This window comes from Athene cunicularia (assembly GCF_003259725.1).
Source record: "Athene cunicularia isolate RWA chromosome 3 unlocalized genomic scaffold, athCun1 chr3_part1, whole genome shotgun sequence".
Lineage (NCBI taxonomy): Eukaryota > Metazoa > Chordata > Aves > Strigiformes > Strigidae > Athene > Athene cunicularia.
This window is the reverse complement of record NW_020799097.1, coordinates 98585893-98607252: the sequence shown is the minus strand read 5'-3', so window position 1 is coordinate 98607252 and position 21360 is coordinate 98585893. Positions and strand designations below refer to the sequence as shown.

The 21360-nt window shown below is 38.7% G+C and overlaps 1 protein-coding gene across 5 annotated transcripts in view; it reads left to right on the top strand.

Annotated features, from left to right (window-relative positions):
* The first annotated feature begins 298 nt into the window (after positions 1 to 298).
* EML4 (echinoderm microtubule associated protein like 4) overlaps positions 299 to 21360 on the top strand; it is a 129132-nt gene continuing 108070 nt past the window's right edge. For 4 of the 5 annotated variants that reach the window (XM_026844367.1, XM_026844366.1, XM_026844365.1 and 1 more), the window contains exon 1: positions 3302 to 3341. In XM_026844367.1, coding sequence (XP_026700168.1) covers positions 3317 to 3341 — 25 coding nt within the window. In that variant the 5' untranslated portion in view covers positions 3302 to 3316. Of the gene's footprint in view, positions 391 to 3301; positions 3342 to 21360 lie in introns of those variants that run through there. The other variant, XM_026844368.1, reaches the window with a different exon arrangement.

The following is a 21360-nucleotide window of genomic DNA, read 5'->3' as shown; positions in this document are numbered from 1 at the left end:
GAACCTGGTGCATTGAAGCACAGAAAACTGTTGTGGCCAGTTGGATATGTCAAAGAATTCTGGTAGAATTTAAGGATGATGGGCTTGCTTTGTTCTAAACATGTGTTTTACTGTCAACATGAGCAACATGGTGAAATGACAAAAACTGTATAAGAGCAGTCAGTTATTTAGTTTGGTTAAGACAAGGGAGGTTTATGAGAAAATACAGAGTAGCCTGATGAAGTGGCATGAGTGAACAGCAAGGAGACAAGGACAGCAGGTTGGACTAAGAGGATTTACAGAGGCTTAATTACTGTCTTAATTTATGAAGGAAAGGGGCAGGACAAACATGACTTTACAGATAAGAGGACCTTGGTGTAGATTCTAAACCCAGAATTGGGCAATCAAACTGTAAGTATATAGAAGATAATAGATGGCTTTATCTTAGTGCTTGTTTTCAAGGGATTTAAAAAAAAAAAAAAGGAGTGGGGGAAGCATATGAAACAATGGAAAGGTAGAACATCTCCTGTGAGCAATGAACACTCAGCAAAACTAAATCCAAGGAAAAGGAAATACTCCCACCCACTCTTTTTTCCTTATCCTTGTTCTCATAGAATTAGTGTTTACATTGAAAAACACTTCGGAGGCTACTGAAGCTGAGAACTCTTCTGAAACTTGAGATGTTTTAGACAGTCCTATGAGTAGCAAGAAGGAGGTGTTACAGTAAATAATCTGTTTTTAGGAAAGTGTAGAATAATCATGCTTTTGAGCATAAGCACGTTTTGGAGGTGTGGGGTTTTTTTTCCCCTTCAGAAGAAAGCATTTCTGATTGCTATTAATGTAAATGGAGAAGCAAATGCTGTCCATTTTTTAAAAACATGGTGTAGGTTAGATTCACTAGTAATCTCACCAGACTCAAACTTTTTTCTCAATTAGAGACCTACCACATGGGCAGCTCGTGACCTCAGTGTATGTCAAGTCCTCCAGAGATGGGAGGAACATTTATTTACTTCCTCTTTTTTTTTTTTTTTTTTTTTAAAAAAAAAAAGCGCAAAACAACCTGAAAACCCCCACACCAAAAATCAAATGCTTTGATTTGTATATTGCTTAACTTCTACTTGGGAAAACCATCAGGAATAACTGGTCTTACAAAAATGAGTACCTTCTCTCCCACTTTTACGAAGTTGGTATGAGGCTGTAGCATCAATGGAGAAGTCATGGGCTCTTAACTCTGTGAATATAAATAGAATTAAACAGGGATTGCTCTGATTGAAAATGAACTGTCTTAGCAGTTCAAGTGCTTCCAAGTGGTACTGACTGTTGGAGCCATGTTGCCTTCATCTGCTCAATTCTGGCTATTTTGCAGCCACTGCTGTCACCAGGGAGAAGACTTGTGAGAACTTGATGTGCCCTGTAGCATATGAATTTCCATCTCAGATATGTAAATAAAAACCTGAGGGCTGAGCAAGGGCTGGTGCAATAGACTCAGTCTTGAAATTGTCAAATACAACTCTTGACTTCTCTTACTAAAGAGAAATGTGATGTCAGGTTGGGCATGTTGGATCTTCTTGTCACTCCTTGAGGTTTCTGAGATCTGTTGTGTAGTTTTGAAATACAATGTAGAATTCATAAGCTGAATTTGTAGAACATGGGTATTTTGGCAAATCATGCTGGAGAACCATCTAATCTAGTGCAGATTCCCCTTCCTGTGGTACAGGGAGCTCTGTAGTTTGTGATTATGAACTAACCTTTTCTTTTGATGGTCAGAGTAAATCCTAGTCAATTGCCATTAGTAATTATCAAATGGAATGAAATATTTTTTTTCAGAAGCACAGTAAAGCTGAAGAATAGTCGTGCATCCTAAAATGTAGTTAAATCTACCAAAGTATTAGACATGACAACTTATACATTTGCCAAAGGCAAAAAAAAACCCCCAATCCAAACCAATTGCATCATTTTCACTGTCACTCAGTATTCAGTTGGCAATATTCAGTTTACTAACTGAAGGATGAATAAATACACAGGTGAACTAAAAGAAACCGCTGTTTTTAACAGCTATGTTGGAAAGTCCATAGTAATAGTTTCTACGCACCTGGTGACCTTGAGTGAGAACATACTGTTGTCTGTCGAGTCCCATATCATGTATTTAACTTCAGGCATCATCAGCTGATTTTAAGAAAGGTGTAAAACCTCCCTGCCAGACAAATATAGGATAATCTTCCTCTTTGTTCTTAATTGTTTTACATCCTTAAGAAGGGTGCTTTGTATCTCTTTTAAAGAAGGTGTGTTTGGATTATTTTATCTTCTTCCCTATCATGTCCGTTTTTAAAACTGGCTTTTCTTTGTGGTTTTTTTTTTAATGCCTGCTTTTGTCAATAGTAATCTGAATGTATTTATTGCCCTGCTGAAGATCATAACAAATGGCATCTGTTAGGAATGATTACAACTTTTGACTTTGTTAAATGTAAATGTATTTGTTAATATAGATATAACAGTACTTGTAATTAGAGTGCTATTCTATTTTTAAGGAGAATATTGATACAGCTTACATAGCCTGACATTAACAAATATGAAAATGCTTCTTTTCAAAATATATATTCGCATTACAGTTCCTAATATAAAGGAGAGCAAAGTCCCTGGTGAATATTTTTCTTCTATTCTTAAATTTTTTTTAAAGGCAACATTTTCTTCTACCAAAATTATTAAAATCAGGCATTTAATTTTGTTTTCCTTTGCCAAAGTAATACAAAAATAATCCTGGTTGTAAAGAATGGCAAAAATAAGGTGTAATGAATAAGAATATGAACCTCTAAAATATTGATTGCTTTTTTAGTGGATCTTTTTGTTCACATTTATTTGTGGTCAGTTGGAAGGAAGTAAGCACTTTGCATCCTGCTAAGCATGGAAAGCTTTAAATATATATTTCTTGGTGTTAACTTTTTTAAAACATTACTTATGAGTGACACATCCTGGTGTAGTTTGTTCTTCCTGCTAGTGACCTTGAAAGCACGTCTGTGCAATAATTGCTTATTACTGGAACAAAAGATAGTTCTGTCTAAGATTTGTTTGAATTCAGGAAGCCGTGTTTGCCAAAGTAAAATCTTGGTGACGCAACTATGTCAGGTTTCAGCAGCCACACCTCTGCTAAGCAGTTTCAAGTTTTCAGTTTTAACCTTTGTTCATAGCTATATTCCTTTTCCAGCAGAACATCTGAGGCAGTTTTCTCTCCTTTGCAATGGAACCGTGCTAAAGAAATGCAGAGTTTCAGAAGTAAAGCAGCAGCAAGTACTGTTGAGGTTTGCAGTAGTTTTATGTGAACTGGTCAGCAGAAGGATAAATGGATTCTCTTCCCAATAATTGTGGTAATGATAACTCTCAATATTCATAAGTATTGAATGGTATAGATGGTGTGGGGTTTGCAGAATATGATTTTATAATAAGCTATATTTGATATCTGAAAACCAATGCGAAATGCCATCACTGGGTTTTGATTGCTTTCCACTGTGAAGGGATACTGGATCAAATTAAATACGTAAATCTTCACTGCCATAATACAGTTTTCAGCATGGCTTGGGGGTATTACATTAACATTTGTCTTTGGTATTGGTGTCTAATGCAAGAATACCTTTCTAATGAGCCATGCTGCTGAAAGTTCTTCCTCTAGGACTGCGAATAAAGTTTTCAATGCTTTACTGTAATTATGGATTTGTAAGAATCCCTTCAATATTAATAGTTTTTGGATAGCAATTATAGTTCTGAAGTTTATTTCACTATTAATGTGCTGAGCTGCTGAGTTGGTTCCTTTGCCTGTGCTATACCTGTGTATGTTGACCTCTGTTCCTGTGCTGTAGGTGCTCTTGTGAGTGCAGGACTGGGTCTCTGATGAGCCTAATTTCTCACCATTATCAAACTGGAAGTGAGCATGTAATTAGAAATTAGCTGTTCTAATTGATTTGGGGGAAACCCAGAGTTTTGAAATCGAGTCCTGAAGGATCAGCATTTCAAAAGCAGTTCCATCCATTTCTGCCTGGAGCTCCCCATATTTATGTGTGTGCATACACACTGCGTTTAATTACCAAAGTTTTGTACTAAGACTTCTGAAATTTGTCCCTCAGATGCAAATGCTAATTTTTGTCAAGCCTGTAAGTGCTGTAGCCTCCTTTTTGAATGTTTGCTGGACGTAGAGGGCTGAAATCAAGAGCCCTGGTCTTGGAGAATGTTCAGTGCATCGTTAATCCTCCTCCCAAGGCAGATGCAATGCCGGGGCTGAACCCTTGTTTGCCGCAGAGGTATATAAAACAGTCTTTTTACAAATGGCTTGCGAAGAAATGATAGTAGTAGTGTCTGGAGCCTCTTTACTTTGTCACTGTGTTCAGCTATGCCTCATCTTTGTACTACCACTATTTACTGCCAAATTATGGGACAGCTGCCAAAGACCCTCATTGAAAGCAGTTTGCAATCTTCAGTGTTGAGTTACCTTTAAATATGGCACCACGTTGAGTACAATGTAACAGTCATCAGCACACTCCACTGTTGATGAGTTAAAATGGGCAGGTGAAATTAATAATTTATAAAAATGCACATTATTTTTTTCTCTAACTTGCCAGGAATGCCATGTTTCTTTCTTTATGTTCCTTCTTTCTGACTTGATTTCTTCCAGGGCTAATCAAGACTACACCCTTCCTAAGTCCCTTGGAGAAGCTGGTGAAGGATATAGGCATATTCTGTGCTGGGAGGGGATAACCTGTAGTTTCCAGTAGGCATGGACAAGGAAAATGAACTTAGAAACATAGGGTTTTTTTCATGGGCAGCACTGTCCCACTAACTCAATTGTCACCAGTGTCAGAAACTTTTTTTTCCGTACGATTTTTATATGGTTACTAAAATATTTAATGTGGTTTTCCATTAGGAAAAAAAAAAAAAAGCTCAATTTCCCTATTGAATGCACTCCTAGTCATTGATATGTGTTGAGTTGCCTGCTGCAATGCAAATAGAGATCTGCTGTGCTCTGTGTGGTCAGAGCTTGCATCTGTCTAGGAGACAGTGACTACCTTCAGAGACAATAGCTTCAGCTTTCCTAGAAGTACATCTGTTACATGATAGAAGATACTTGGAACAAGATTCAGATGCTCAAGAGTGGTGTTTCCCAAGTGGTAAATGAAAGAAAACTGTGCATGCTGCAAGTGGTTTGGGGAAGATGCTTCCACCAGGAATCAGAATAATTGCTCAAGTGATATTTATTGAGCATTTCCTTGGAAAAAAAAATAATTTTTTTGTTTCTTCTCTCTGTATAATAGTCAGAAATTGCGGGACTCAAAATGAAATAAAAAATGCTTGCTGGAAGAGGCAGTGAGAAAGAGGAGATACTCAACAGCTGTTACAGCTGGAAAACCTCTTTTAGCTTCCAGGAGACTGATCTAGAAGATTGACTGACTGTTACCTTCTCCTTGGGCCACATAGTGGTGAACGCTAAGGTGATGTGAAAATAGGATGGTAAAAGACTTGGAAAAACATGAAATAATCTGATTTAAGAATTTTTTTAAATTGAGCATTGGTTTTTTGGCTGTGTTTAGCTATAACCAATACAGTTTACCTGGTGTGTGACAGGTACCTCTGAGAAGGGCTAGGGTATGCTGTGGGTTTTTTTACTTAGGAAATATGTAAAATTAAGAGCATTGATAATTGAGTGCTTAAATTTATTCTATGCAGAGATGATCCTTTTTACTTGAAGACAGCTTTACGTGCTATTCACAGCCCATAAATCAGTCTTGCATTGCCTCCTTGCAACACTATTGGCAGTAGTGGACGTTACTGAAAATATGCCTGTTTTCAGTTAGCTCAAGGAAAATTCTCTAGTCATGGAAAGAACATCCATCTCTATTACCTGCCTTGAGAATTAAACACCCAAATACATTTGCATGAAGATTACCAAAGTTTACTCTGCTTAAGTAGTGATAAGTGCTGATTTTTAAATAGGAGAGGATAGGAAGATTTAACACACCTGCCTTTAAAATGTTTCAGCGTTGTAATTGGTTGTGGGATAGCTCCTAAGAAATAGAGAAGGGCAACAAAAAGCATTTTTGCCTTGGAAAACAGGGCAGATTTCAGAGAGCCATCTGTAGTAGGTAGGGTGTGTGCTGGAGCTCCTCAGTCAGTGCTGTGGGGTCAGGTATAATGGCAAGGCACTGCCTGCTCGTCCTAACCCACTCTTCTCTTCTGGACAGGGGAGCAATCCTGGTATTTGGCTTTTCCTCTTCAGCAGCAGTTTTCTGTACATTCTGTATACAACCTTCCCCCTTTTTATCTCTGGAGTAGGGGAATTGAGAACCTTTTAGTTCTGTTTTGTCTTGTCTTCACTCTGTACAACTCTTAAGACACCTTTGTTTCTTGTTTGTGGCTTTGCCTGTTTCATTGTGCTTTGGTTAAAAAAGGGTGTTTGCTACTTGCACTTAACATGTTTCAGCACAAATGGTTCTGTGCTCTCATGGTGTTCCTCCTACATGGTTCCACCTCTTCTGCATCGACTTTGTTCTCTTAATTGGAGAAGAGGCAAGAGACACTGCCAGCTTTCACAAAAAGCTCCTTTTCTTCCAAGGGAAATTGAAATACTTTCATCTGTGACTTTTTCTATTGAAAACAAGTTCGTGTGAATTGGCATACTTAGAAATGAACAATATCCCATTAACGTGGTCAATCCTAAATCCCTTTTTGAAGGTAGAATAGGTGTTCTTGATTTGTGTGCGGTTGCCAAGAGTAAATGTCAGTTGGTGTCTTGTGGCTTGTGCTTAGCTGGAATAATATACCTGGCCTTTAAATAAAGCTTTTTTTCATGCCTGATCCCAGATGAAGAGCTAATTTTATTCTGTTTTGCTGTTAGTGAACAGATTTCTAAGGGTACTGAATCAATAGGCACAACTGTTTTCTATTTTTCCAGTGAAAGAGGCATTTACTTCAGCACATACATTTTGATGTGCAAAACTTATGGTGAAGATAACATTTTTAGGAGCATCCTGTCAGCCTGTTCTAGTGAGGAGTACAGGCTGCTTGAGAGCGTGTGCTTGTGTGTATAAATTGGAGGAGCCTGTTTTGTGAACGTATGTCCACTGTTTCTAGAAAGTGAAAATTTCCATAAAGTAGTATCACTACATGTGTTTAGATTAAAATCATGGTGTTGTTTGTTTGGGCTAATAGGGACATGCTGATCACCTAATAATTTAAGTAGTCACCTTTTTATTGTGGTCAAAAGAAGTGGGTCATTTTGCAGTGTGTGTAAAATGGAGAGCAATATACTCTGTGGCAGGATACATTGAGGCTTCTTGCTCAGGCATTCAAAAGATATACTGTTAAAGAAATACTTCTATACATATATATACTCCACTGGGAATATTGAAATTTTTGTTTAATAGCACATAAGTCTGCGTTTATAAGACTTTAAAAGTACTTTAGAGATCTTCACGCAGTTTATGGCTGCATATAGAAGCTCTCTGTATGTGGCTGTGTCAGTAAAAAACTGGGCTTTTATTAAAGACTTAGTAGACAGTTCTGAAGTGGCTGTAGTTTATCATGGCCTGAAGTGCCTGACAGAAAGGTCTGTTGTGGCAGATACCCATTAAGGGACCTTTGTCTACTGGTATTAGGCTTCTTAAGATGCAAAATACTTTTTACTAAACTTAAAAATCTGGCTGTGGGTTGTTTGGACGTGATGCTTGGAGGAACAGCATCTTTTAAAATCATGTTTTTATGATAAGGTGAAGGTGGAAGAAGAGGAGGCAGGTGGAAGGTGAAGATGGCGGAAGAAGAGGAAAGGCCTGACCATGATAAGCTGATTCATGTAGGTTGTGAGTCAAGGGGTATCAAGTGTTATTTTGTGTTTCAATTTTTTATTTTTTACTCTTTAAATATATCTGTGGTCTCAGGCTTTTGAAGGCTCAAGCAGACTAATGTCCAGTCTTTATGAATTCATGTACTAGATGAGTAGCTCTACTGAAGGGCTTCTGGACAATGCTGTTTATCCTTTACTTGCACAATAAAAAAGAAAAAAGTAGAACTGGAAACAGATTATTTATTACTTAATTGTAGGTTCTCTGCTTTAATTACAATCGTATGCTTCCCTTTTATAAATGCTTTTACCCTCTTGACTGTTGCATCCCATCTAAACGTCTTCCACTTGAAGAAAATTTTGAACTTCCAAAAACCCACAAGTTTGTGGCAGGAATAGGAAGGGAATATCTTGAATTGAGACCCTGTATTTTTATATATATATATATATATCTCTATATATCTCTATCTATCTATCTATATATATCTATATATATATATATATATCTATCTATCTATATATCTATATATATATCTCTATATATATATCTATATATATATATAAAAATTATTTTTAATATATAGACACATACAAAATATATATCTATAGATACATATAAAATACGTATATAAAATATAGATACAAATATGTATACATTTATTATATAGTACATCTATAATATATACATATAAATATATGTATGTTATATCTATGTGTGTATATATATAATTTTTTTTCTGGCTTGCTTCAGTAACAGTTAGTAAGGTGGCTGATTACTGGAGTTAAACCATTTCTGTACAACTCAAAGAGGACCATTAGGATTGCCTCTGTAACCTTTCAGGAAGCAGCCGTAGGGAGCACAGGCGCTCTGGCAGAGCAGTACACAGGGAAGAGGGAAATGTTACCATCACACAGACACATGATGCTATTTGGTGTGCCAGGTTGTTGCAGTACCAATGGCCAAGTCTACTTCAGTTTGCTAATAATAGTGTTAGATAGACTTGAGGCTAACAACTGAGAGAGGTCCTGATCCTTTTGGAATTAGTGGGAGCTTTGCCCTTGACTTCTGGAAGGGAGAATGGGTGAACTCCCAGAATAAGTTGAAACGTTAATAGATTATCACTGCAGCCCTAAATTAAAGCTGTTTAGGATGGGTGCTATACTGAAATGTCACACTGGGCCATCATGAAAGGTAGGCAAAGCAAGCAAAAGCTTTGGGTTGCTTTTCAGGAACAGATGACGCTCTTTCAAAAGCTTTATTATGCCTTTCAGAGAGTGATTTTTTGGAATTTAAACATCCTGTCTCTTCAGGTTGTTTGGATAGAACTCACACGAGTGGAAGGAAGAGAATAGATGCCTTATGCTTGAGGAATTGCTCTGTTTAGCAGAGTCAAATGGTGGTATGTTCCAAATATATAAAAGCAAGAAAACTGCTATTTATTACTGAGCTATTGTGTATTTTAGAAGGGGGAAGAGGAATAAAAGGAAAGAAAAAGGGGAGGAGAGGAATAAAAGGAAAGAAAAAGTATGATGGGTTTCTTCCAGCCCTGACTGATAGAATCTCTGTTGCTTACATAATTTGTGAAAAGGAAATAGTCCTAATGGTTTTTCATGGATCATTGGTTTATGGGCTTGGCTCCAGAAAACCTTGTAGAGAATAATTTAGTTAAAACAGTGACGCTAATCAGGTGAAACTGAGAGGGTAGATGCTCGGCAAGGTCAATAACAGGATGTTGATTCTTTTGTTGATACAGTCTCCCGAGTCCCCTAACTGCCCTAACTGTGGGCTTCCCGGTGTTAATTGACTTTCCTAGGTGGCACATGAGAGTTCCATCTGACCTTATCTGACCTTTTTTTTTTTTTTTGTGTGTGTGTGTGTGTGTGTGTTGAGACGGTGCTTTTTGAAACTCATTTTCCTTAATCTGTGTCTGAGCCACCTTTGGCTCTAGCAGAGACAATGTTTTCTAGAGGACTGAGTGTGCTAGCACCAGGTCCTTCTAACTTTCCTGGAGCTAGGAGCAGCAGCAGACAGTGCCCACATTCAATGGAGGGTTCTTGAGTCCCAACCCTATATGTTAATGGATCTTTCGACCATCCTTGGTGGTCTTCCCCTAGTTTCCCTAGAATCTCCCTTTTGCTGTGTGGCAATGAATGCAGTTCAGGAGTGGATCACATCAAGAAAGCCCTGGAATTGTGGGACACCTGAGATTCCCAGAATGATAAAATTCTTGTTGCCTAAAAGATTATTTTTTTTTTTCTCTCTAAACAGTATCAGAGTTTTCCAAATGAGTTCCTTTTTACTGGTAACTGTTACCATGCCATGAGCAGTCTTATTTTCACGAAGTTGCTAGCTTGAGCTAGAAATAAAGTTGTGGGGTTTTTTTTTTTTTTTTTTGTTCCTTTCCCCTGATGTCAAGCTCCCTAGCTGGTCTCTAGTGCAGAAACAGGTGGTACCACCAGCTGGTGTGAACTTGTGCACAGGAGATGTTGGGGCTAGCAATGCAGTGGAGTGGCAGTAGCTCCTGGAGCTAGTATTGCTGCTAATCACAATGTCATGTGGAAAAGCTGTTGGTGATAGCTAGGTGTTTCATATGTGTTTTAAAAGCACGCTGTGCATGAGTTTAATGTGAGCAGTTAAATACTAGTGCCAGTTTGTAACCTCCTCTGGACTGGGCATTGACCACTTCTTCCAGCAGTGTGAAGGTACAACATCTGCAGGGTGCTTCCCGTAGGGGTGATGCGCTGGTGCACTGGGCTGTCACAGACAGACAGCGCTGATGGCACTGATGTTTAACCTCTGGTGGCAATATGCCCCATGTTTAAACCTTTACATTTAAAAAATACAATTTATCAGTTTCCTATGAAAATTTTCCGAGTATCAAGTGAACTTTCCTTTTCTTCCTTCTGCTTTTTGAAACCAACAGCTTTGTTGGAGAAGGTTTGTTTTTGGTTTTTTTTTCTTTTGGTGTGTGTGTGTGTCTGTCATGTTTGCTTTTGCCTGAATATAATCCCCAAACAAACATAACTTGCTGTAGTGTATTTACAAAAATCGATTTATAGCAGACAGAATGAGTTAACATACTGTCAAAAATAACCACATGTTCCTATGGAGGAGGCAAGGAAAGGAGAGTTCTTGTAAGCAGGACTAACTACATACTTATAAGACAGGGAAAGCTGGTGAGAAAGGAATATTAAATACCCTGAATGGTTTTGAATAGGTTGTATACTGTCTTTATTTATGCTTTAATAAAAAACCAGCAAAATATCCGCCGCTGCTCTGTAAAGAAGGTTTTGTGAAACATTTCTCGTGCTTCTACTACAAGCAAAAAAGAAAGCAATTCCTCTGCAGTTAGAAAGTTTTGACTTTTTAAAAAAAAAAAAGTCTGCTTGTTTTACCCAGCTGCTTTTCTTGTATTCTTGTTTACTTTTTCAGGTTTTGAACAGTTGAAATGTAATCTTTTCTTATATACTAGTTTTGCCAGAGCTTTTCAGTGAGGTTTGGACCTCATCATTTATACATAGAAAAGGATGAGAAAATGAAAAATGCTGAAGTGGGCTTAATATAACTTTTGCCGTTTGTTCTTCCTTTCAATTATCTTTTTTCTTTTTTATTTTATTGACTAAAGTCACCATCAAGTAGGGATAAAATCAGAATCAGTTATGCAAATCAAGTGCACTTTCCTCTTTTCATAGTTCATCTTACTGCTTTGGACTTGACAGTAGCCTGCTGCTTTTGGACAACTACAGACCATTTTCCACAGTTCACTATTACTTAATTTATTAAAAACCAAACCAACCACCACTCCTATCCACACACACCCCCCACACACCCCCCCCATTTCAAAACAACTAAAGATGGAGAGCTGAAGTTTGTTTTTAAATAGGGTGCAGCGTTGTTGGCAAATAAGAGAAGGGAACTTTTTTTCAGAGCTAACTACTCAAAAGTCTTATACCGTATGTCAAGCTGAACTAGTCTCAAAAAGAAGAAAAGCAGAAAGGGGGGAGGGGGTTGGGAAGGAGATTGTCTAGTTTGCCAGAAGACTGCCATGCTTTCAAGTAGAGGATAAGACTAGAGGTATAGTACATGCCAAGTAATATGTAAACTTGCTGAAAAATAATAGTTTGGGGTCATGCATATGATTTCTATTGAAGTATCATACAATTTAATGATTTACAGTTTAATGATTTACAACTTAATGATCAAAAATTAATTTTAGATGCTATGGTATTGTGCATACCGCATCCATGCAGGTAGTCCTGTTTGCTGGATGCTGTGCAAACTTGGGAAGAGAACAAAAGTTACTGTGAAGCATTTCTAACCAAATGAATCAGAAAGTGTAGATTTCATTGGTTGTCCATGACAGTTAAACAAAAACCAAAGGTGTTGCCAGTAAAATGGGATTCAAATTCACTTTGCAGCATGGAGAGTTTGTGTCTGTGAGCTGCTAGACTGTGAGCCTGCTTTGTGGTGGGGTAAGTTGGGGGGAGTTCCAATTCAATTTTGAAAATTTATTTCTCTTTGAAATCAAAACCTAAATAAATATTTCCTTTTCCTTTCAGCACTGAGATTTTTTAGCAGTGGGGAACTTCTTGTCAAAGTGCTTAGTGCCTACCTTGTAATGGAAATTGTGGGAGAATGTGAATAGAACAGAAATAGACCCAGAGTTTATCTGATAGTTCCAGGAAAAGTAAATATTGAGATTTGTTTCTCTTCTGGTAATGGACTATTAAAGTACAGCTGACTTGGGAATGGAGGGCTGAAGGGGACAATTTGCCCAAACAGTCATGTAATAAAGAAAAGTTTAAATCTAGGTGGGCCTGTTGCTTCCTCACCCCAAGTGTTTTAACAAATTTAAAGCTTAAATAAAAGACTGAAATTTCAGAGTGAACAAACTGTATCGTGCCCTAGAGAGACAGAAAAAAGATCAGAGACATTTTTTCTACATCCCTGTTATAGTAGGGAATGTACTAAATGTATATGTCTAGCTGAGTGGGGGAACAGACCATACCTAAACTACAGAAGTCTGGCCCAGGACAGATTCACTCAAACAGTAGTAAAAATATGAATAAGGTGCTGTGCAGACCCTGCTGGAGTTTGTTTTCATGTTGAAGTACAGCTTGTCTGTCATCTTTCCAGCTGGATAGATTCTTGTCCCTCTTGCTTTCGGGCAGTGAGAGCCCTTCCACTCCTGAGCTAGACAGTGGGTTGGAAATTTTTTTCTGTGTCTCTGACAGTAAGTAGAAGCTATCAGTACCGAATTTAAATTACTATAACATATTTTGTTGTGTATTAACGCACCTTAGGAAACTGGTCAGATTGAACACGTGAAGCCTCAAAGCAGGAGTGCTTGGGTCACTTCTGTTGCTCACTTGTTTGAGATTGTATTGAAACAGTTTTCGCTCCTTATCCGCCCCAACCAGTTTGACAGGCAGTCAAACCCTCCGCGCTGGGACCAGCCTGTTTTTCCTCCTCTAATCAAGCCTTCCTTTTCCTATGAGGTTTACTCTGCTTAACACAAGACATACCCTACAGATCTGTGTTGCTTTCAGTACTGAATTGCTTGGCAAGAGCATCCTAAGTGCTTTAGGTCCCCTTACACAATAGATTTGCTCTGTCCTCTATCTGAGTAGTCTTCTCTGCACCTGTGTGCAAGGTTTAATTCTTGCTGGGATTAGAGAGCACGTCGCTGTTGCCCCTCCCCCACCCACGCCGGTCGGGCTGGAAGTTAGACACAGACCCCGGCTAAAATAACAAGAAATTTAATACAACAGAGTGATAGAACAATCTGAATAACAACAGTATCAATGGTCACAACAATAAACAGCAATAATAGTGAACAAGACAAACGATATACAGAGAAATACCGCTAGCTGGTTTACGGAAAGCAAAATTCCCTCCCGAACCCGCCAAAGAGCAAGGAAGGTTCTGCCCCCCGGACCTGACGTCAGCATGGTATGAATAACCCGGCTGGAGATCACTTCCCCCTCTCTCTCTGCTGGGGAAAACTTTACTCTATCCTGGCTGAACCAGGACAACCTGTTTAAATTAAATTGGTTTTAGGGGAAGGCGTGTGGTTTTATTTTGCTTTGGACTAGGTAACCACAACTGTATGTATAAAATTACAAATATAAATTTTATATAAATTGATCAATCCTGGTTTTCTACTAAAAATGCTTTTTTTTTTTTTTTTTTTTTTTTTTTTTTTTTTTTTTTTTTTTTTTTTTTTTTAATTTCATGTAGAACCACTGCAAAGCATCAGTATCAAACAGTTAAGAGGGCTAGTAGGATCCTGTGATCTTTTGATGCTCTGACAGATCCTGTTAATGGGTCCCAGATCATAGTGGAAGTTGTTATTCATAATTGTCTTTCACTTTATACGCTTAAATTTAATTTCATTTAATTTAATTAAATTATTTTAAATTTATAATTATTTATTAAATTTATACGCTTAAATTTAATTTCATTCATAAATTTCATTTGTGTTGCTCCAGCTAGCCCAAAAGACTGTCTGACTTATGTGAGATGCTTTCAGGAACAGCAAAGTCTCCAGACTTTGGTTTCCCAGAAGGTGTTAGTGGATACCTGCCTTTTTATGTGGTCACTGTGCAACTTATTTATTAGCCCTGATCTCACAAAATCTTCTCTTTGTCTGGATATCTTATCTTTTAATTTTCTGCTTTTAAGCCAGTGCTTTGCTTATCTTTAAAATTTTACAGATCTGTACTGTAAACGTTATTCCATGAGATATCACATCAGTTCTTGTTTTAACTCTGGATTAAGTGCACTGTTTTATTCTTTTTTGAAGAGTAAATTACCCAGGTAAAATAATATTTGTCTTGTCATCATTTCACTGTTCAATTACATTTCCTTGATGACTTTTGTTCAGATCTTGTATTATCAAGGTCATACTTTCGTGCTTGTAGTGCCGAGATTATTTTTCCTTCTCTCCCCTAAACTACTTCCTTTCACCCTCCCTGCCAGGGTTGTTTTCCAACCCTGCCGGGGTCTTTATCTTCTCATGCAGGACCAGGAACGACACAACACCAATATGATGATCAGATCCTCCTCTATTCTCAGATTCTGTTTACATTTTATAGTATTCTAAGATCTGCACACACGTAGTTATCTGTTCTCTAATAGGCTTCATGCATTGTTCAGTCACGTCTACAAGCATTTACATGGATTAATTATGCTTGCGTAAACAAAGCCCAAAACTTGCCCAAACTTCTTTTATCAGTATCTTTGTTCTGCACAAACTGGTACACTTCTGCTGACCACAGCTACTCCTCCTTTGCTGACCACAGGTGTTCATTCTTTTGCTATCTGTTGCTAACTTTGTCTTCAGCCCTTGTACTTTCCCATCTGCATTCTTTTTCACTGACTTTTCCTTCGGCCTTGTATGTTTCAATCTACATTCTTTTCCCATCGGCTTTGTATTCCTATCTGCATGCTTTCTACATTGGCTTCCATCTAATGCAGCCCAGACCCCTACACCTCCCTTCTTTTAATGAATGTTGGCATATCTGTCATTGTTATGTGTGGCAGTTATTTCAGTGCTCTGTGGTGGAGATTATCCAGATCCCCTTATTTCTTTTATTGTAAATGGTCTAATTTTGTGTCCACGCTGTATGTGGTAATAACCATTATCCTATCCTCATTTTCAATGTATCATTTTATTATCTTTATGGAAACAGAAAGCAAAAAATTTACTTTCGTGTTTGTTCTTGCTTGTTTTTTCCTAAACATTCTCTTAAACCTCAGTGTGTAGTTAGCTGCCTTTCTCTTCCTCTTTTGAAGCTGCAGTGCATAGTAACAGTGATGCCCCAATATTTCCTTTGCATGGTTCAGCTCAAGCAGGCTCCCAGTTGGTTTTACTCTTCTGTTTGTACCCTGTAACCTCTGAAACATGCTTTTCTTTCTTAAGCTTTTTTCTACCTGTGGAAAAAAGTTTTCCTGTTTGTTTTTAGCATTACAAGTCGGGTTTTTATTCATCCAGGTAGTCTGGAGTCCTCACCAAATTTGTTCTCTAGCTTGGAAAACAAACCCAATGAGTGGAAACAGATTTCAGTTAGAGTGCAAATGCCCTCCAAAATCTGTCCACCTAATCAGCCCCATTAACAAATTCCAGTTGTTTCTTGAGCTTTGCCCTTCCCAAATTCCAGACTGCTTGATCTGTCTCTGGGATGTGGTCAGAAATGGTCAGGATTAGTTTGTACTGTTTCCTGTCCAGCAGCGCGAACTGACCCTGAGACAGCATCCCTGTTGAGCAAAGGAATCCTTCAGCTATCATATCCATGCCATTGCTAACATTCATAGTTTTGGGATTTTTAAATAAAATATATTGTTTTCCCAGGAGTTCACACTTTTTATCAGCATTTTATGAGGGATAATCTTTGGACCGCAGTCTGTGTTCAGGTGTAAACAGGGCAGGATTTGTAGGATCCCTGTTGCTCTCCAAAGTGATAATTGCCAAAAGTCTGTTATGTTCCAGCTGTTCTGTATTTCTTAACCACTTCATTGATATACAGTACATCCTTATTCCTTTATTTTTTAAATTTTGTTTTATCCAGCTTGAATATCTTGCAGCCTGTGGTGCCTGTGTTGAGGTTGCTGTTGGTGTGTAGAGGATAGATGCTGCCCATGTGCTACACAGCAGCCGACTCTGTGTTCTGCAGTCAGACTCATCCTTGGCGGTCAAATGTAGCAAGTCGAGTTCTTAAACACACTGATACGGTCAATTGCTTCATCTTTCTACACTAGTTGGTTTTGATGGATGGACAAATCCACTGTGGAAGACTTGTGTGTGTTTAGTACCTCTCTTCCTTTATTTTTAGTCCTGCCTTATTGACCATCCTACCTGGCAATTTTAGTCTTTGTGCAAGTATTGGCAACCTCTCAAAGGTTATGTTTCTCCTAATCTACTTCTTGTATTTCTTAATGTGCCAACGGCTCGTCTTCTGTGAGACTAATGCTTTTTCTTTTGAATCTCTTAATTGCTGGCTGTGGCTGGACTGTATAGTGCTAGCGCTGTCATCTTAATGTGGAAAACAATTCATCATGCAAGAGAAATGTGTGGCTGAATTATTTTTTGCGTGTGTTTAAAAAAACCCAAAACTTTTCTGCATGAGACTTACTTTAGGACCAAAGACTGTGTGGGAGAGCTGAAATTGCTGGAAACATGTTTATAAGGGAAATTCTGGCAGATTTTTAACTGCCACAGAAGAAATGTGGCTGTTTAAAACCCAAGAAGTTGTACAATTCTTTTTCCAGACATGGTCCCTTTACCTTTAATTGCAATTTTAGGATATGAAAAGGTTTAGGAACGGAAAGACTGGTATAAAATGTCTAATCACACCAATAATTAACTCAGTTTCTAACTCCATGTGCACAGTAATGCATCTGCTTGAAGGTGCATGTACTGTATATGCATTTGTTAGTGGTTCCTCCCTCTAAAAGGGGAATGATAGATGTTAATTGTGCTGTGAAATCATGTGAGCTTTGAATGGTTAAAATTCACTTGTATATTTGGATCTGCTATATATGTTGGTATACCATTTCTGTGAGTGCTCTCTTCATTGAGTTGCTCAGATCATCTTCCATGCTTGCCAGGCTTTTGGGGCTTTGTTCTCTGTCTGTGTGTGTTTTCTTCTTTCCCTTTTCTCTCACCTCCCCCCCCACCTCCCTTCTTTTTTTTTCAGTTGTTGTTGTGGTTTTTATTTTGGCTTTTTACATTTGTTTGTGGGGTTTTTGTTTAGCTTTTCTTAAGTTCCAGATGGGAAAGACATCATCAGGTCTGTTGGTTGTGGGTCTGTAGGCCTGGGTATGCAGAGGGTGTGGGATTTTTTGCTGTTGTTGTTTTATTCTTCTGAGTTAACAGTGAGGAGAGATGGGCAGAGGGAAAGCATTAGCAATTCGTGATGCCTAGCAGGGTTTGATTACATTTGAAATAACTAGTTGTGATTTCTGTTTAGTTTTTGATGAAAAGAAGGAAGTGGGACACATCCTGCCTAACAACTTCTTGTAACGCTCTTATGATTTCTTTGCAGCATGTGCAGTGATATAATTCAGATTATTTTCTGTGTGAAAAATGTTCAGTACTGCCAACTCTTGAGACTTCTACCTAATATTGTCTGTGCTGGTGGAGAATACCAGTCTTGATCATCTCTGTAGACCTTTGTAGTTAAGTATCCCCAGGCATATTGTTGCTGCTGCTCTCTTAACATGTGAGCGTGTTTTTAGCGTGTGTTTTTAATGTTAATACCATCAGATACAGGGAAGGGTGTTGGGGGATTCAGAAGGGGCAGGGTGAGACAAGGTCTCTGTTACTCTTTCTAGAGCTCTTCAGAGATGTTAGCGTAATCTCCCCTTGACCAGTGACTCATTCCAGAAAAGGGATCTCAAAACTTTTGAACCCAGGAACAACTCATTTGTAAATATCATTTTGTCTTCTCATTTAACACAGTACTTCCTTCCTCTCCTTTATGATCACTGAACAGATGCATCACCTGTTAAAACTCAATTGCATTTTACAGTAAGCACTCGATACCTTGGTGCTAGGTGTGTCCTATATGCACCCTGAGTGAGCTGCTTTGAGGGGCCAGGTAGGTACCTGACTTTGTAGGTCACAGATGCATGCCTGCATCCATCCATATATATATATATATATGTATTTATGCCAATTGGACTTGCAAGCTGTTTTAATTTAAGTTTGGGGTTGTTTCAGAGCTGTGGTGGTTTAAGGTGCTGCTGACCTGGTGCGGCATGTTCCTCAGTGGTGTCAGTCATTGTTCGTACAGCCGGTTTGCCCCGGGGAGCACTGCCCTTGTCCACTCTACCTTGAGGTTGGGGGTGCAGCCAAGCCCTCCCTGGGAAACATGCACATACCCACCTCGGCAGAGATGAAGGATTGATTCCTCTGTAGGCAGCTGCTGCGTGTGAGGGCGGTTGTCTGTAACTGCAGTGGGGGAATAAGATACGTTAGGGCAATAATTTCTTAAAGAAGTCTGTTAAGTCTTGCAGGCCACTTTTTTGTCTTCTGTGCAGGTGAGAACTTGTTTGCTGCTCTAAGGAACCTACTTAACCCTGCAAGCAGGTTATTTTTAAGATGACTTCATGCTGAGATCTAAGGACTGTTGTAACCAAGTCCCACTTTGTCAAGAAGGGGAGCTTTTAACCTTTATTTGGGGAAATGCAAATCTTAATTGAGTTCTATGATTTGCAACATTTGCCAGGGTTAGTGCCAGGTCTTTGAACTCTCTGCTTTTAGGCTAGAGAGAACAAAAAGAAATAAGCATTTGAAATAAATCTTGTTTGCTGATCTAGGTGTAGATTTCATTTTTATGAAGGTCCTTTTGGGGAGTGGAACAAAGCGTAGATTTTAAACCTCTTCTCTGTCTGTCCTTTTGATACTCAGAGGGGGCTGGATTTGTGTATCTAGGAGAAATCCTGGACTAAGGGTATATGTTTCTAAGCAGAAATACTAAGAGAAACTTATGAGATTGCGAAGTGAAAAATAACCTTTCATAATAAATCTAAGCATCTCTTTTAGCATAATAGGATTCTCAAAACAGTTCCTATCATGAACAATTCATGCTTTAGATAGGGAAGAAAAGCAAAACCAGGAAAAAACCAAATATTTAAAGGAAATAAAGGTATTTTGCTGGCCCTCTGCTCTCCCCTCATTGCCAGTGTCCCCTATATATTATTTCCTGCTTGGTGCTTAGTGTTGAAGGTGCCCATATTATGCCACTTCTGTTCCCAAAGCTGTGGAGTTACCACCCATGTGCATGTTGACAAAGAGGAGTGAACAGTTTTAGGTCACTCTTTAAAGGTGATCCCTGGAGGAGTTTGGAAACAGACCCTTTGTGCAAGTACCACTTGGGAGTTTGTGGCATGTCCTTCTGTGGTGCTCCCAGGAGATAGTCGCTGCTTTGAAGAGACTGCGGGGCTGGTGTGTGTCACATCTGTCACAGGGCTGGAAGCGGCTCTTGTCTTGTGTTCACTAGAAAAGCATTGCAGCCAAGGGTTCACCTTTGGAAGGGCCTTGTTCAGTGCGAGGTTTGGGAAACAAAATACTGGCTGAAGTAGAGAAATCCATCCTATCAGTAGGAGAGTATAGGAGCGTGTGGGGGGGTGATCTGTGTTTGTGTGGCTTGTGTTTTGGTTTTTACTTTGTGTAACTGGAATACTGTTGTGTACCTCTGAATTGTTGGGCATGGCTAATATATTCCTACTTTGCTAGATTTTCCAATGGATTGGAAATATGACTGTTTTCTTAATATGGAAAAATTTGTTTTCATTGATATTACTGCTTTGTTTTCATGATCTATGCAGCATTTATAAAACTGTAATGGGCACAAAATTTTGATGTACATCTAGAAGAATGAATAGAAGCAAAAATACAGTCTTGCCTGTCTTACACTGAAACTTTAGGGATTTTGCACTGAGGATTCAGATGTGGGGATTTGCTTTTAATATGTAGCCCCTCCTAACTGTGCTGGGAATAATCCAGCCATGTCAGCAATGTAGGCTGTGTGGTAATGTTTTAGGAACCTGAAATTGTGTTCATCTGTGGGAAGGTTAGAAAGGCAAACTCATAATTCTTCCTTATCAGTTATATGTTTTGAAATGATTTTGGAAATGTACAGCTACAGGTTATGTTGCAGAATGGCACACACTTCAGTTCTTTCTGGTACAGCCACTTGCAATTCAGACAGGTTAAATAGAAAAGAGTTTTAAAGGCTCTCTGCTTAATGCTCCAGTGCAATTAAATCCTGGCTTTGTTTGTAGAAGATAGGATCAGCATGCATTAGAACAATCAATATGACCCATAAAAATAAGAGGCTTTGTTAATTTGTAATGAATGTTTGAGTAAGCCAAAATGAAGTGAGCTCTACGGAGAGCTGTATAGTCAGGGGCTGAACTCCAGCAATCCTCCTGGTAGAGGAGGCCCTTGTAAAGCTCCTGATGTGAGGTTTTTTACAACATCAGCAGCTCTATTGCTGATGGGTATGATTGTTGTGAATCTTTCAAAGGTTTGGTTTTCTTTGAAGCTGCTCTTGATGAAACTGTGAAGTAGGAGGAAGAGGATTTCTGTGTTTGTGTAAGAGAACTGGGAAGTTAGCAGCCCTCAAATTTGCAAAAGGAAAAAGCATGCAAATTAAACATCTCAGGGATGAAGCATTAAGGAAGAAAGAGGTATCCTGAATTAACAAACACAAGATGACCAAAAAACATTGCCCCCCTCCCAGTAATTCAGTGTTCTGAGGTTGTCCTTGTATTTAAGATCTGCTTCGTAAATATGAAAACTTGGATGTGGCAAATATCTGTGGTATAACATATGGTTTAAACAAACATTTAATTAAAACTGACACTGTTTATAGCTGTTCTGTTCAAGCTGCTATCTCACTGAACAGATTCTACTATCTAGTGGCTATGCCTAGCAGACAATCTCACTCACCTCTGGGGGGGGAGCTTCACTCTGCTCCAGCTACCCCGTACGCTGAAAAACGTTTTTGCATTGTAGAAGAAACTCAACCCCACCCCCACCCCCCCCCCCCCC